At 42.6% G+C, this 17,614-nt stretch overlaps 1 protein-coding gene across 2 annotated transcripts in view; it reads right to left on the bottom strand.

Annotated features, from left to right (window-relative positions):
- ENOX1 (ecto-NOX disulfide-thiol exchanger 1) overlaps positions 1-17,614 on the bottom strand; it is a 204,671-nt gene that overhangs the window by 36,448 nt on the left and 150,609 nt on the right. The window contains exons 10-11 of one of the 2 annotated variants that reach the window (XM_065402606.1): positions 7,484-7,591; positions 2,766-2,822 (exon numbers count right to left, since the gene is read on the bottom strand). In XM_065402606.1, coding sequence (XP_065258678.1) covers positions 2,766-2,822; positions 7,484-7,591 — 165 coding nt within the window. Of the gene's footprint in view, positions 1-2,765; positions 2,823-3,339; positions 3,351-7,483; positions 7,592-17,614 lie in introns of both variants that reach the window. The other variant, XM_065402614.1, reaches the window with a different exon arrangement.

Consider the following 17,614-nt stretch of genomic DNA (forward strand, 5'->3'; position numbering starts at 1 on the left):
GCCTGTCAGGAATTGGGCACATTTAATCAGCGGTGTGTTTTCATTTCACAACTAGTAGTATGTTCCGACCACCAATAAATGTGCAGCCCATCCCAGAATACGGCCATGTATATGCAATACATGTTGTCTATACTCTTTGGCTACCAAAAATGTTCTAATTTTTTATTTCAAGAAACAATAAGATAATGTAAAATACCTATGATACCATGGCCAATACCACTAGTGGAAAAGGTTCCTTAGGACACAGGAAAATTATTTTTAAAAACTGTAATAGCAATACAGAGAGGACATTCTTGGAGTACACCACTGCAATATACACGCAGCAATCTTCATAAAATTTGCCACTGTCCTTTTAAAAAAATCCAGTTTTTACTACTATAGTACAAGGTACAAGTAGCCCAAAATGTGTTGTAGGGTGAAAGGTCATATATACTATTTCGAACACAGATAGACATTTTCATGTTTCCTTGCCAATATCTTCCAATCTGGTCCTGAATGTCAGGGTATTTCATTTGCTAAATTCAACTTGTCAACTGTATCAAATATGTACTAATCCTATTATACGCATCACAGTCCACTAATAACCATGTAGGAGCCACTACATCTTTTCCTCTTTGATCAGTCCAGATTTAGATACTGGCCAAGGGCAAGAACCACGAACTCTATTGGTAATTAGCTTTGGATGCATTTTGCAAGGAGAAGCACATTAGTATTAAATATTCAGTGTAAACAACATTAATCATTTTTAGGGCTTCTGGTTTGGGGATTTTATTAATTTCATTGTTGAGGGTTTATTTTTAGCAATTTTTGAGTTCTACTTAGATGTCAAAAATGGTTTTTTTGGGGGACTTTCCTCTGTGTATATACTGCATTGAGTAATGTATATTATATACATTAGTTGTAAATACAGTAATAAGTAATCTCTCTGTTTCAAATAGTACTATGTTAAAGCGCACTAGGGAATGATTAGTGTGCATGAGCAGGATCTACCTAGACCAATTAATGTGCAACACTTTAGTGTGCTTTAGAAATCATAGCCTCATAGTCCACATTACTGCTCCACGTAGACAAGCTCTTAGGTACAAAAAACCATTTCCAGGGTTTTTCTGGTATTTACTGAACAAACACTGATTTAATTTTTATTTGTGTCAGGGCTGTTTTCTCGATGTTTATTGGTTAAAACCTAAAATCAGAAGCCTAATCATATTGTACTCTTTAAAGGGTTCTCAATTCCTGTCCATCAACCATGTCCATTTCTGCAGCAAATAAATTCTCACTCTTTCGCTATTAGGTATCAAAATAAATTTCTCTATTGCCATTTATATTTGTGTTCCTGAATCTCTCTTATCTTAAGGTGGGACAATTTTCCAACCCAGGACTGAATTTGTGGATTGACAAGTGCAGTTGTCTAGTTTCCTTCTCCACCATTATCTTAGGAATGGCAGTGACTTCTTTCCTTAGCGGCTGGATCCTGGGACTGGCTCTGCACAGAGGAGGACCTTTGTGTTCATATAGATCCAACTTCAAGAGGGAGACCTTTGGGATGTAAAAATTCACAATGCACCTCTTTACCCATCAATGCCCCATCACTGCCAGGTGCACATGGGCATCAAGCAGAGGGACAGAAGCAGAGCTGGCTGGAAAATGGAATTTCCCTTCTGAGGGGAATGATATTTTGAAACATCCTTTCATCCCAAATCAGAACAAAAAGTCAAAATTTTAAAATTTACTTCAAAACAAAAATTCTGAAATGACCTTGTTAACTGGGTGGCTTGGGCCCTTTAAGAAGGAACAGGTCCAGCCCACCTGTGTCTCATTAGCAGCCTCTGGATAGGGCCAGATAGTGGGCAGCTGGTCCTGATAGAGAGCCAGAGGGGAACAGGAAACGGAGAGAGGAAGCTGTGGCAGAGATTGCAGAGAGCAAGAAGCTCCTGAAAGAGACTATCCTTGACCATGGGGAAGGGTTTGAGCCTGGAAGCCAGAGTCATAGGGCTGAAGACAGAGCAGACTCCAGGGGAACAGATCAAATCTCCAGGCAGGTAGTGCTGAGAATGGCCTGCTAAAGCCAGGAAGAGCTGCAGAGAACAGAATCCAGTGGAAATGGGACGGAGAGAAGCCTGACAGCAGAGTTTTGTTTTCAGTTTTATGTCAGTAAGTTAGACCCTGGGAGAAGGGATACTGTTGGACCAAAGGTCTGTGTGGAGTTTATTAAGGAGCCCGGAAGAAGAGAAACTGAGGCATAATGCTGGAGAGGAAGCCCAGGCCACAAGGGAGTGCATGGGAGGTGGTTTCCCTGGTAACAAACCTTATTTAAATGTTTCATTTTGACTTTATCAATTTGACTTTTGTTATATTATAATTAATATACAAGTCAAAACATTTTGACTAGATTATACATAAGCTGACACGAAACATTTTGATAATTTTCTATAGAATTTAAATTAAATATATATGTTCCTGTAAAACATTTTGAGAAGGGAAGAGCACTGGGCACCAGGATACTAAGGCAAAATATTATTCTTACAAAAATTGCCATGGTACCGTTAACATCCATAGAGAGCAGGCAGAACCTTGGCTGTTAACATTTCATCCAAATAACCCCACAAAGTAAATTGTACGGAACTCAGTTTAGCTACCTTGAAATGAAACTTGCTGGGATTTGAACTTGTCGCTGCAGGAAAAGTAGGCATTTGAAACCTCAGCCCTTAAACCATTAAGCCATTTTATAACCTTTAATAATAAAATGTAAATAGAGCTGTACCTACATTTGCCTGAGATTCATCATGGCCGTTGATCTCTGCTAACTCCTTGGCACTTTTTAACTGCAAAGTTTAAAGAAAGAAACAAAACAAAAAAGCAACAAAACCAAAACAAAAATAACAAAAAAAACCAACACAAAGAACATTACTTGAGTATTTCATACAGTTATCTTTGATTTATTTGAAGTAGCATTTTATAAAGCTTCCAATGAGAAAAACAGATGGAGCATATAATTCTAATGAGTTTTTGCTCAAGCCATTTTGAAACCAACATATTTAAGGCTTGATAAGTTTAGGTAGGGGGGAGTAAGGAAAATAATAAGACTGGATCATTATTTTTTAAATAATAAGATTAGAAAACAGTTTCAAGGCATAAAAAGTGTACAAAATTGGCTCTCAAGAAGAATAAATGATTTCATTTCCCATTCTTGTTGCTATTAATTTAAGCTTTGCAGTGTTTGCAAGTTGCCACTAGCTAAATAGTGTTGGCTTATGATTACTTTTGAATGACATATTCTGAGCTGTTTAAAATGTCAGAGTGCTCCTGTATATTGCCTTCTCGAGGAAGTATACAGATAACTGACACGACTCCTGAGTATGATGGAGGAGGAAGAGATGTGGAACTCATTTATTTAGCTATCGGGAGGAAGAACTGGGAAGACACTGCCAATTTCACTACAGGTGATCTGAAGCAAAACTTTTTTTTTCTTAAAGTAAATGAGATTTTTAATGGAAATTCAGGATTACTTCATGGGAGATTATAAAATAGTCACTATCAGAAGATTTAAGAAATTACCTAATGATATTTTGGGCCAAATTTTCAAAGATATCTGCAAATCCAATCTACCGATGAACCCACACAGACAGGTATGTACCACTGCAACCTTCACATGCTTGCATGAACTGGGGATTTAAGGTGAGCATGCAGAACAAAGTGCATTTGCACTTAGGTGTGTGTATTTCTTTAAAAAATGTAGGCCTTTATTCTAACCTATTCAAAATGAGAGTGGGGGAGTAAACAGCTCTTTCTGCTGTATGCCTTTGTTTCAACCTGTTTCTACTAAGGAAGTAGCAGTTGTTATAAGAGATATCTTTTCTACCTAACACAAATGCTTTATTGTGTGAGAACAATCCTAAAATTGTGGTAAAAATGGACACCAGTATGTTTGATTCAGAACAGATGCTATTTATAGTTAGAGCAGTCCAATGCATTCCATATGAATGTGGCACCACTTCCATGAAACGACAAGCAACCTGAGCTGGCCTTAGGGAAAATGGCGCCCTGGGTGAACTTGTATTTTGGGGCGCCTTGCCCCCGCTGCCTCCCCATCCATCCTCCACATTGCCCCTGGCCCCCGCTGCTTTCCTGGACTCCCCACCCAGCCACCCTGGCCTCTGCTGCCTCAGTGGACTCCCCAGCCATCCCCCCACATCACCCCTGGCCCCTGCTGCCTACCCCAGATCCCCCAGACCTCCCTCATTCCCCCACTCCCCATTGCCCTTGGCCCCCTCTGCCTCCCCATCCATCCCCTCATCACCCCTGGCCCCCACTGCCTCCCCATCCATCCCCCCACCCATCCCCCCTGACTCCCACTGCCTCCCCATCCATCTCCCCCACTGCCCCTGGTCCCCACTTACCTCCCCATCTATCCCCCCATTCCTCCTGGTCCCTGCTGCCTCCCTGGGCTCCCCACTCCCCATCACCCCGGTCCAGGCTGCCTCCTTCCCCCCCATTGCCCTGAGCTCCCTTCTGCAGCCTCGGACCCCAGGCCCACCCTGCTCCTTGCCTCTTGACCACAGTGCTTCCCTAACCACAGCACACTGAGTGTTTTCCCACATCGCCCACCCATAAGGCCGGCCCTGCAAGCAACTCTAAAACCACAACACTGCACAAATGGTCACTAGGAGGCGACGGTGTGAACAGTTGACTCCTTTTGGAGATCAAGAAAATCACTTCCACGAAGTCCCAAAGTTATGAAGTTTTATATTAAATTATATTCTGTGGTAACTCAAAAATTAGTAATTTCAATCCTGATTCTGCACACTCTTAATGACACAAGTCATCCTTACTCTAGCAGTCCTGTTGAGTACCGCTGGACTCCCTCACATGAGTAAGAGGTCAGAAGAGCAGGCTCTTGTCTGAAAGGGAGCTCAGCATGTTGTTTAAGGTAACCAGCTCATTGCTCAAAATAAAAAGGGCAGGGGAGGTTAGCTAATTTCATATGTTTACTTACCTTTACCCCCTCCTTCTTCAGGTTCACCAAGTGCAGCCACCCTACAATCACTGACTATTACCTGTGTGATGCACAGCATGTTTTCTACTGATGACTTCAGATTCACCACTGAACTACACTCTCACTCTGCTAGAGACTGGAATCTGTCTCTAGGTAAATATGTATACTAGACTTTTCCCCCAAAAAACTTTCCACCCCATGACCACCACTGGTAAGTTTCATAGAGGGTAACTCTAGTGTAGCCACAGCATTGGCAGTTGTGGCCATTTTCACCTCTGTGTCATCTGCTCTGAGCAGGGTTAGACAGCACAGAGGATAAAATGCTAGTGGCCACTGGTGCGTTATCTACACTAGACTCCCACCATTGCACTGGGGTAGCAATAGTAGAAAATGTTAAGGAAAAAACGCCTAGGTGCAGACACACAAAGGGTAACATCCCTTTTTTCCAATATTTTTTTTGTTTCAGTTTAAATTATATTCTTATCTTATATCCTAAATGGTATAATATAGTAACAGAAACCTTGGAAAAACATACAATATTGGAAAAAACAGGAGCTGCCCTACCCCAAAGGCAGGCTCTATGTTCAATGGCAAGTGTGGTTATCAGCAAAGAGCATGCGGACGCATCGCACTGAACTAGAGCCAGCAATTGCCAAGGGGCTACCCTTCATGAACCTGAAAGGAAAGCAGAAGGGTTACCACTTTAGCAGTGTACTGAAATGTCCATGGGTTTTTTGGGGGGAGGGGGGCATTTGTTCTACAGGATCATTCTACAGGTAATCCATGTGTAAAAAAACCCAGAATCTTTAAGAGTACAATCAAAGCCCAGCTGGATCAAAATTCTGCATTAAGAACTTTGGTTTCTGTGGCACTTCAGTGCAACAGGCTGGAAATTCTGCCTCAGCTTTAATTTAACTTTTAAAAATAGCGGGTTTTGCTGAATGTAATACAAAAATGTATAATACAATCAATCCAGTAGCCCCTGTGCTATTATTTTGATGTTAAATGTTCACATTTATTTGACTCTGTCCCTGATTTTCAATATTCAGCATGTCACAGATATTTGCAATGAAAACACATAGTTGCACTATGGTGGTTGTCAGATTGTAAGATCTTCCTATATGTTTTATAATATTTTGAGTGTTATAGTAAAAATATTTTAAAAGAATATTTTATAATGCTGTCCTTTTAATGCTACTAACATATGGTAAAATTGAGACCTAAAATACCCTATATATATATATTTATGTTTCCTATATACTATATAGATTCTGCAGGTCCCTTAGCCCATTTCTCATCTGAAGTTTTAGGTGCCAAAAAAGTTGTAATCAAATCCATTCTTCCTCATACCCTTTTGTCTAAGATGGCGTTATATCAGTTCACATTTAGAAAGTTATCTTTGCAACCGTAAGCGCTAGAAATATTTTTTTAAAGTGAAAACTTTATTTTGCAAAATCTGGATTGTCAGATTATAAAGTATATTTGTGCCAACTGCATCTGACGACACTTCCGATGTGCATAACTATAAAAATATATAAACATTCAAAAATTCCGAAGGATTTTTTAAAATTGTGAAAACTATAGACTTTTTGAATCCTTGCCATCTAAACAATTTACATCGTACACTTCTGAATTTTTTTTACTAGATTACATTAATCAATCAAAAACCAGTCCACTGTCTACTTCAGCTAAGAACTATGGAGTTGTAACTACTGTCTCCACAATCAAATTGTCGACACGCAACATTTATTTGTATACTCTGTGTGTGTGGACAACACAGTATTTCATCTCCAGTACTACACAAACAGGCACAGATCTTCCTTTGCTGTGCAACGATCCATCTTGCCCTGCGTATTAGACAATATTTTCAAATACACTTATCAATGTCATACAGCACTTCAGTATCAATGAAAGCAAAAATAAAACGATCAGATTTGCAGAGTATATAAAAGGTTTGCTTCTCACCACAGTTAGATAAGTGCACTGATGCACTGGGGATTTTTTTTTTATGTCATCATGATTCAGTCCTTTGTATACATGTGTCTGTATGAATAATACAGGAGATGCTAAACTCATTTTCCTCACTACTAGTCTTAAAAGAAATAGCTGGCTTTTTTTGAAATATGTTTGCTTTGCTGGTATATTGAATTCTCCCAAAATTCATTTGTTTTCAGATACAAAACATTCACACATCACAGGTATCTGTGTGGAGGAACATAACAGAAAATGTTATACAAGATGTGAGATTAAACATCTGATATTGCAAAACTGACAGAGTTCAATTTCACTTTGACAATGTTTCCCCAAACTATACTATCAATTAACTTCAACTAACTTTTGTATATGCTCATTAGATCACACACAGGTCACATAAGATCATATACTGATCACAATGAAGTCAATGGCCAAACTTCCACTGATTTCAAAGGTGCAGGATCAGGCCCTCCGGTGTAGTCCTAAATAAGGATTATGCTCAATGTAAGCACTCACCTGCTCCTGAAGAACTTTAAGCCTGGCTTGTGTATGTGTTTGTTCTTCTTTTGCTTGCTCCAGTTCGGATTTTTTGTTATTTAATTCTTCCTGTATACTCAGCAATTGCTGGGTAGGCGAAAAGAGTGTGATTAGCACCATCAGAATCTGAGCAATCTTAAATATTGTAAATCCTCACTGCAAGCAACATTTTCCACGTTATTTCTATATTTATTATTGTTACTAAGTCTGTTGTGTCTAAGTTGAACAAGATGTAAATTACTCCCATCTGCATTTCCTTCCACAGCAGTACTACACAAGGAATGCATTTGTAAATGTGTAGTTAAGTTATTTGTTACACTAAAGCACAAACACTTGGTAGAGTATATCATCCACAGAAGGACTGTCACATCCATTTGAACAACAACCTTATTTGTAGAAGTATATGCTGTGGTTTTAACAATACTAGGGTAAACTCTACAGTACATGCATAATTCACAAGCACAGCCCTTTACTCTAATTAGTCACTGGCCAAAAGCCATTTCATTCAAGGCAAAGCAATATTCTGGAAAGCGTTTGCACTTAGTTGCCAAGAAGACTAAACATTTCTTTTCTTCTCATGCTATGATGGTGATGTGTTATTAGATCAGCAAGACAATCAATCAATGTATCAGCCAAGAAAACTGCTGATGTGATCTCTCAAAACACAAAACGATGACCAAAAGATTATTTTTATGCAGAGAATTTCTGAAACGTAGAGACTTTTTGAAGGGCCTGGCTCCCCTCGTCCTATCCAGTTGTAAGTCATGAACAGACATTGGGACTTGCCAGGAACTGGTCATTATATTCAATTAATTCTGAAACTGGTTATGTATTTCTGTATAGAGAGGACAAGTACTAACTAGACCCTGCTAACGAGCAAGAAAATACAAACAAGAGATTACAAACTGGTTTAGTATCTCTCCCTTTAGTAATCAAGCAAGGAACATTTATTTGCTGTGAAAACATGGTACTTTGATTACTATTTTTTAAAAAGGTGTGTAAGTTAACAATTGCATTAGTAGCAAGAAACTTCAGTTACTGGTGTTATACATAGTAAGCATTTAAGGCTTAATTTACCCAGGTGCATAGTACCCATAACTCTCTGACTTCAGCTAATGCTGTGGGTGTGTTTAGCAGGCCCTTTTAGTGCGCAAATTTTATATCATGTAGTTAGCAGTATTAAGCATCAAAGTTTCTTCTTCAGTGCTGTGTGAAACCTGCTTTTAGAGCTGTGTGGAAATGTCTGAAGCATCAAGGCTTGAATAGGGATTGATACAGAATTCCTGATGTGGATGACTACCAGCTGGATGGATTAATTCAATGTTTTAAAGGTCTCTAACACTGCCATTACACACACACCATTTTCCAATTAATTGTGCTCATTTTCCAGGGTGATCCAGAAAACCCAGAGCGTCGCATTCCATCAGACAATGTATAGACACATGAAACCAAACAAATAATAATCATTTATGAAACAGAATGTCCCGTTTATTAACATGCGAAATAGCTTACATGTTTATACAAATTGGGCTATCACATGTATCTAAACTGATTGACAAAGTTTGCATAGCAAGTGGAAGCAAATATCAAAAATGGTTTCAGTCCCACTGGTTCCTGGGCTAGACAGTCTACATAAACTTCTTCCTATGAACACTCCCAGACTTTTCAACCTCCCATGGCATTGCTGGGTCACCACAGCTAGATGGAAGTAAATTTTGATAAATCACCTTTTTATATTTGTGACTGCAATCCAAACTATAGCTAGATTGCTTTATTGCAGTGGTTCCCAAACTGTGGGCCGCATCCCGCTAGTGGGGCACGGAGGAACGTCCAAGGGGACATGGTGGGGCTCAGGCCAGACTCCATGGGGGGGTGGGGAGGGAGTGCCACCAAGCTCCACTCCGCCCCCAGCTCCGCTCCAGCCCCATCTCTGGTCCCATCCCCCGGCCGCAGCTGCTGCCCTGGCTCCAGCTGTGACTCGACCGCTGACTCCCAGCCCCTACTCTCAGCCACCAGCCCTCGTTTCCGGCCCCTGGCCCAGCTACGACTCTGCTCCCGGCCAGGGAGGGATATGGACACATTCCATTACTGGTAAGGAGGGGACCCAAGAGGAAAAGTTTGGGCACCACTGCTTTAGTGGCTTCTCACTCCTCGGTTCTTTTGAAGCCTTGAAGCTATATATGTTGTAAGAATTACCAGCAGAAAATGCATCTGGGTCCGCTGAGTGGTCTGAGGCAGCTAATAAAGGTACCATAAACTTGCTGTGGTGAGAACATGGAGAAGGTGAGCATCTAGTCAACCTGTACATCACTGTTATTAAATATACACATTCATTACAGCTGCTTGGGAATTTTCTATCGGAACATTTTTCTGTCAGAAAACACCAATTCTGCAGGGCAATGTCAAAATTCCAATGAAAATCAGGCAGGTTTCTGACAGAGCCCTTCCTGCCAGCTTACCCACCCCTCTAGCTCCATTTGGTGAGTTGCTGGGGAGCCTGGACTTCCTGACTCCTCAGTAGCCTGCTTGGTGGACTGAGTGGCACCTGAGAGCCTACAAGCCCTTGGGAGCCCCAGCGAGCCCCAGCTTCCAGGCTTCTCAGTAGCTTGGTTCCCTGCTTGGCTGGCTTCCTGGGCTGCTTTCCTGGAAGATTTGTTTGTTGCCATCTTGTGAAAAATTGTGAGATTTCTTTTCCTTTTCTCTACAGAAAAAGAAGTTTTCAAAATCTTAGAATTTTTCATAGAATGGAAAATCCTGTTCTCGCTCGGCTCTAGTGCTTATGTATTACATACGAACAACTATGCTAAAGAAACGTTATTAGGGTTGCAAAGTCAAGTCCTCCAAAGTTAGGAAATGCCAGAATGGAGGTTTCCTGTGCAACCTTAATTCAGTCCCCATGTGTATACAGATTACGACACACTCTAACTACATCAGGACATTTTTTTCCCACAGGACCCCTGTCTCATTCTGTGTAAAGGATGGACGGCGCTCACTTAATGAGCAACTATTTGATATTTGGTTTATCCTCCCTGTTCAATGTGTAGCCATACGACTTATTTACCTCACACTATTCAAACTCTGCTCTGAAAGCAGAATTATCCATCTCCTCATGGGCTTTTCCATGGCGCTCATCACTACACATGTGAGTGCTTCACAGACATTAATGAATTTATCTTCACAACACCCCTGAGAGGCGAGGGTGTAATATTATCCCCATTTTACAGATGGGGAATAGAGGCACAGATTAAGGTAAAAAATGTCCACACATTGTTGCGTGCCTGAGATGCTTCCTGGGGGCACCTCACAACCACCTGCCCTTAGCGTGAGGAAGCTTTGTCTGTGCCTGCTGTGGGTCAACTCCCATACTCCACTGGCCATAGGCAACACAAGCCCTCCTCTCTCAGTCTCACAGGCCCCACTGTCACTCTACAGGTGAGTAACAGGCACACCCCAATCCTTGAATCCTCCGAGTGTCTCCCTGGAGTGTCCAGCTCCTGGTCCACTGGACATTCATACTGATCATAGATTTGCTGCTTCCAAATAAACAGTAAACCCCAGTGTTCCAGTCCACCCCAGATCACCCCCCTGCTTAACACACAGAACTTAGAGATAAGTTTGTAATTAAATCAAGCATAAGTTTACTTAACAAAACATGGAGATTCAAGTAGTAGCAAGTAGAAGTATTGGAAACAAATGGTTACCTATGAAAACATAACACGCATTTTAGAGCCTAGACTTAATCCACAAGATACTCTCATGTCTTGTAGAGTATTGCTCACCCAAAATCCTTGCTATGCTATACAGGCTGGCTATGACCTTCCTTCCATGACATGCTGTCAGATTGCCTGAGTGAAAGATTCTGTGTGTTTCCTTGCACCCCAAGATATACCATAACAATCTTTGTTCATAAGCAGGACACCCCTCTGCAGTTTGTTCACCCTGAAATTTTTCTCTTTTGTAGATTTTGCAATCTTTCATTCCACCCCGGCTTCGGATGCAAATTGGCATATATTGTGAGGCATACAATACACAAATGACCAGACAGGTAGATAGGGGTCTGTTAACTTGAAAATGTTCCTTTCAGGCAGCAGGTATCATAAATCCTGGTGATCTGCCATAACTCCAAGACCTTAAGAATATAGTTTTTAGTATAGATACGTAAGTCCTTAAATATTATCTGTACATACATTCACAATGATTACAATGACCCAACAGGCTGCTGGCTCTCAGTAGAGACCTCACATGCCACACATCGGTTAACTATTATGCACATATCTGACCCGGGAGATCCTTTTAAAATCCTATGCACACCATTTGCCCTCTACCAGTTGGCATCATGGGGTCCCTGGTCACAGTGCCCTGTTTGAGAAGCATATGGCCTTATTTTCTTTTTGCAGTATTTACACTATATATGTTCAAAGCACAGTTCCCATTGACTTTGGATGCAGCTGTGAGTACTCGGCAGTTCTGCAAATCAGATTCCAAGCTCTGCACCCAGTAAATGAAGAACACACAATTAGTGACACCGTCTGACAAGTTTGGTGTACGTGACTTGCTCAGTAGGAGCCCTGTGCTAGACGCAGGGGTAGAATCCAATTCTCCAGTGTGACATTCAGCTGCATAACCATAAGACCATCTTTTCTCTTCCTGAAATCAGCTATCTCATTCACTACACGCCTTCCAACTAGAGCTGGGTGAAAGTTTTTGGCTGAAAATTTTTCATCAAAAAAATGCAGATTCAGGTCACTTGCCCGCCAGGGTAAGCACCCTGGCGGGCCAGGCCGGTTTGTTTACCTGCCGCGTCTGCAGGTTCGGGCGATCGCGGCTCCCACTGGCTGCGGTTCGCTGCTCCAGGCCAATGGGGGCTGCGGGAAGCGGCGCGGGCCGAGGGATGTGCCCGCGGCCGCTTCCCGCTGCCCCCATTGGCCTGGGACGGCGAACCGCGGCCAGTGGGAGCCGCGATCGCCCGAACCTGCAGACGCGCAGGTAAACAAACCGGCCCGGCCCGCCAGGGTAAGCACCCTGGTGGGCCGCGTGCCAAAGGTTGCTGATCCCTGCACTCACCAATCTCTGCCACTTGAGCCAATGGAATAACTGACAGAAGTAGTAGGTTGTCATCCTCTGTGTGGACCCAGCACCAGAGGGAGTGGATGAGACATGCACTTTGCCAGTGGGTTTCACAGATATTTGCTGACAGCAGAGGAATGTTGGGACTCAGGAATCTTGGGTTCTTTTCCAGGCTTTGGAAGAGAGTGTGTTCTAGAGTGCACAGACCCTTCTGCCTGTTCCCCCGAATCTGTTCCCATCTCAGTCCTATCCGTTCCCCACTTGTGGCTCCTTGTCCCAAGCCCATTCTCCAGTCTCCACTCAGGCTTCTCACCTCACTTCCAGTCTCCTTCCCCAACCAGTCCCAGTCTCCCCTCCAGGCTCACTGTCTGAGTCCCAATCTCCTGCTACCCCCAACTCCCAGTCTCCTCCCCTCCCCACATTCAGTCTCATTGCACAGCCAGTCCCAGGCCTCCCTGCCAGTTCCTCATCAAAAAATGACTCCCCTGTTGTCCCACCCCCCATTCCTCGACACAGGTTCCCGGTCCTAGGCTCCTTGTCCAGCCAATCCCACTCTCCTCCTAGCTCCTGAGCTGATCTCAAGGTTCCCCTTCTCCCACCACCACCAACCAGTTCCACGGGCCTTCTTCAGCTTCTTCCACCAGTTTCCTCACCATCTCCCAGTCCCTGTCTTCTTGCCCAACCATTAGCAGCCTCCTCTTCCCCTCAGCCTTGGCCTCTCCTGGCTCCTAGTCTCTAATCAACCAGTCACAGCTTCTCCCCTCCTCCAGGCTCTCAGGTCCAGTCTCCCTGCTCAACTAGTCCCAGTACCTCCTGTCGTGCGTGAACAGGCTCGGTACTCTGGAACTGCTCTGAATGAAGTTCAGACAAGCCACTCTTGTAGTGTGACAACCCCTCAGGGCATACTCTCACTAGGGCAAGCATCCTTGGTTTCAGTGCCTCTGGGTCTGACCTCGAAGTGTTCAGCACTCCTGTTTCATGCTGTGAGCTCTCTGCAGTGAGTCCACCTGAATAGGACACCGGGGGAAGCCTTACACCCCCCCAAGGGGCCATGCACCCCCAATGTCTGCAGTCAGCAGTGACTCTTAGCCAGCGTTGTAAAACAGAAGGGTTTATTAGTCTTGTGGAACACCACATAGAACCGTTCTTGTTAGCACAGAAAACAGGAAGATTGAGCAAAGTCCATGTTGGGGAGATCCAGAACCCAGAGCTCTCCCCCAAAGCCCCAAACCAGGAGACTGAGCAGCTTCCAGGAGCCCACCCTCAGTCACGCCTAGTTGCCACTCCTTCATCCTTTGTTTCTTTCCCAGACAAACTGGTCACCTGGTCTCCACCTCTCTCTTTGTTCTCCAACACGTTGCAGCCGGCTGGATCTTGGCAGAGGATGGGCCTACAGAATATCCAGCCATTGTCTGGGCCCAGGCAGCTAGACGGTAGTCACACCTGTCCTCTAGGGGTCTCTGCAATGATCACACACCCTTGTCCCACCACCTAGACACTTGTGCAACACATAACGGAAACTGAGGCACACACACAGTATTCATACGAAACAGTAGGAAAATTCCCACTTCATCACATCTCCCTACACACAACTCCCAGTCACAGTTTCTCTCTTCCCTCCCCTGTCCATAGTTCCAATCTCACCAGTCTCCTTTCCTTCTTCCCATTTCAGCTGTTATATTCTTGGTATTCAAATCAGGCAGCTTGTTCCTCCATGCTGCCAGGGCAGCAGGCGGAGGGTCACTGGGAGCACAGGAGAGGCAAACTCCATTCTCTCAGTTCTGGTGCTCTGATGCCCAGAACATCCAGGAACTACAATTACAGGTTTTCACCACTCTCCCCCGGAATGAAGTATGCTCAGTTGCTCTGTGGGACGGCACATGTGCAGTTTGATCACATGTAGGAGCTGTAAGCGGGTGGAGCACATTCAGTCTGGTCAGTACTAGGAGTGCTGAAGCACTTGGGTGAGAAGGTATCTTCAGAGATTTTAGCTGCTAAATTCTAAGAAGTTTCTGAGCATGTGTGAACTGCAATTTTCCAAAGATTTATAACTTAGCCAAATTTGGACAGATTTTTATGTGACCAGCAAAAGGCACATCACTGAAACAAAGCCATGCCCCTGATAAATTTAAAGTCCCTGCTCCAAAGGGAGGTGTAAAAAAAGGTTATCAGAACTTTTTTAATTTTGCAAAACACCCCATTTTCCTCTAGCCTCGTTCTCAGAAAAGGTTAAACTGTTTTGGCTGAAATTTTCTAAAATAATTCAGCCTAAGGCAAAACACTCAGCATTCAAAATTTCAGCCTAAACAGTTGAAATTTGGCAAAGTTGAAGTTTGGCAAAGTGACAAGCAACTGAAAACAGGGTCTGATAACGGGAAGGGCCAGGCAACCTTAATAATGTAGGGTGCTGTTACCAGCCCTTCGTAAAATTATCAGTCATTTCATGAAGGTTCCAAGCAAAGATGACAAAATAACAGTATTTAATTATTTTGAATTATTTTGCTTATGAAATTATTATGCTTATTAAAAATGGACATATAATTCCTAGAGTGTAACTTTCAGAAAAACATCCAATCTTGATTTATAAATTGTCAGTGAAAGTTACACTCTAGGAATTATCTGGGAGAAGTTCTATGGCCTGTGTTACACAGGAGGTCAGCCTAGATGGTCACAACGGTCCCTTCTAGTCTTGGAATCTGTGAATCTAGGGTGGGGCATAACAAGAGCATTAAGACAGGGCAGGAGGAGATAATGTGAGTGTAAACAGAGAATCAGACAATTGGGGGATTGGGACTGGCAGAGGGGCAGGAGGAATGGAGGTACCAGGAACAGGCAATACAAACAAAACCACAAAAGGATTCCAGTTTTACCTTAAGTTAATGTAATTGTACATTAAACTGAAGGGCAGAAGAAATATCTATATGTCCATTTTTAATAAGCATAATAATTTCTGGAATGGCTGTGGCATTTCCATTGAAGAGGATCTGTAGCAAACCAGTTAAATTAGACTACCAAACAGACATCAGAGGGTAACAGTTTTCAGTCACTAACAACCTAGGATCTGATCTAGCAACATTTGCTCATGTGAATAGTTCTTATTCATGCATGAATGGAACTATTTCCCGTGGGGCAGACTTGAATCAGAGATCTAGTGGTGAAAGTCTCCCTGTCCCATCATGAATTCCATTAGCCATCCAGGCTAGCAATTTCTTTTTTTAAAAGCAAAACCCAGTCAAGTCAATCAAAACTTTATTCTACACAAATAAAGAGAATTCAGAACCTGCAAAATGGAAAAGGACAAAAATCAGCAAGGGAAAATGTGTTTCAAGCTCCTTAGAGGCTATTTACAAACAATAGAAGAAAAGAAGAATGTAAACATTTCTTGGCAGAATTCTCCTTAGGTTAAAGAAAAAAATGAAGGAAAATGAAGGAACACACACACACACACACACACACGATTTGTAGCCATCAAACCCATTAGCTCTATGGATTAGCTGGAATATCAAGTTTCTACACTACTAAAACAGGATTTCATATCATAAATGGCCAGTGCATGGCAGCCTTGAATAATGGGAGTGCAACTTCCCATCTGAGCAAATATGCATTAGTAACAAGACACTGATGAGACCAGACAAATCACCAAGGAAACAAGAAAATGTGAAAGACGAGTCAAAGGAGATGGCAGCACGTGCTTTGAAATGAGTTGTAAATGAAGCTAGCCACACTGCAGCATTTATATTAACATATGACCAGGCCTAATATGAGACTGGGCAAATTAAAAGGTAATTAATGAATTTTTAAAAATTACAATGAAGGGAAATCCAGCATATCAGCTAGGTGAAGGCTATGGCACTTAGCCCTCTTGTTCCCCAGCCCTGCCCACTTTACAGAATACATTAGGATCTCACTATCTGGGAGGCTGATGAGATTTGTAATGGAAGAAGGATCTAAATCCTGACCTGACACAGTGCTGATTAAGAGCCCTTTGCATTCTCTGCTACCGGCTCCAGCTGGCCAGGGCTCCACCCTGAGCAGTGAACCTTGCTGGTCTTCTAACCAGGAACAAAGTGCACACTCAACATTTGCTGATGCCAGCAGCATGGATGTTAATCTGTGGTTTTTTATTTGGGGTGGGACAAGCATGCCCCCATAGGTAAAGTCATTAGGCAGGCCTACCTCTTGGTGCATATTACTGTACTATATGCTGTCCTGCTGACATCTTGAGTGTGAAGGTCTCAATGCTGCACAGCAGAGGGCAGGGCTGAGCCCAAGACAGGCGTGCGTGTGCGCGCTCACACACACACACACACACACACACACACACACAGAATGAGACATTAATCAGGCTTCAATTTCATACATTTGTTTTGTACTTAGAAGGGATGACAATTTCATTCTACAAAAGTAGAGCACTGAATGGTATAAGTATGTCTATTTCTCCATGTGACCACAAATTGCATAAAACCACTTCTCCATAACCATAGCATGCTCACTTTTAACAAACCCATTTAGATTTTAGATTTTATTTTTCAAAAAGAAATGTTTGATTGATCTTTAAAGCAAAGTTAAAAAAAAATCTTACACATTGAGGCTAGAGAAACTACAGAGATTAACAGAAAGCCTTGAAGTAGGTCTGGATAAAAATTACTGGTCTACTGTACTTTGCAAAGGTTCATGTTTTGAGCTGACTCAAATTTGCCATGAATTTTAATTTTACTATTAATCTTTAAAGAAATGAGTATTCACCACTAAGGCTGGGGTTTTCAAAAGTGCTCAGCGCTGGCCTAACTTTGCTTCCATTGACTTCATGGGAGCAGAATTAGGCCAACATCAAATGCTTTTGAAAATTCCACCCTAAAGCTAAGAAGAATGTAACCAGCGGGAGAGGTCTAGTGTTTAAGGATTTCCTGCAAGAGGGCTGGACTATAATCTTCATGTAGACATCAGTCAGTGTGCTTTCTACTGAGATGTCTACCTTAGGCTTTTTTTCCCTAAAATTCCCTACTGCTGTTGCCACCACTTCAGCTCCATCACTGGTGGCAG

The sequence above is a fragment of the Emys orbicularis genome, chromosome 1 (genome assembly GCF_028017835.1).
Source record: "Emys orbicularis isolate rEmyOrb1 chromosome 1, rEmyOrb1.hap1, whole genome shotgun sequence".
Classification (NCBI taxonomy): Eukaryota; Metazoa; Chordata; order Testudines; family Emydidae; genus Emys; species Emys orbicularis.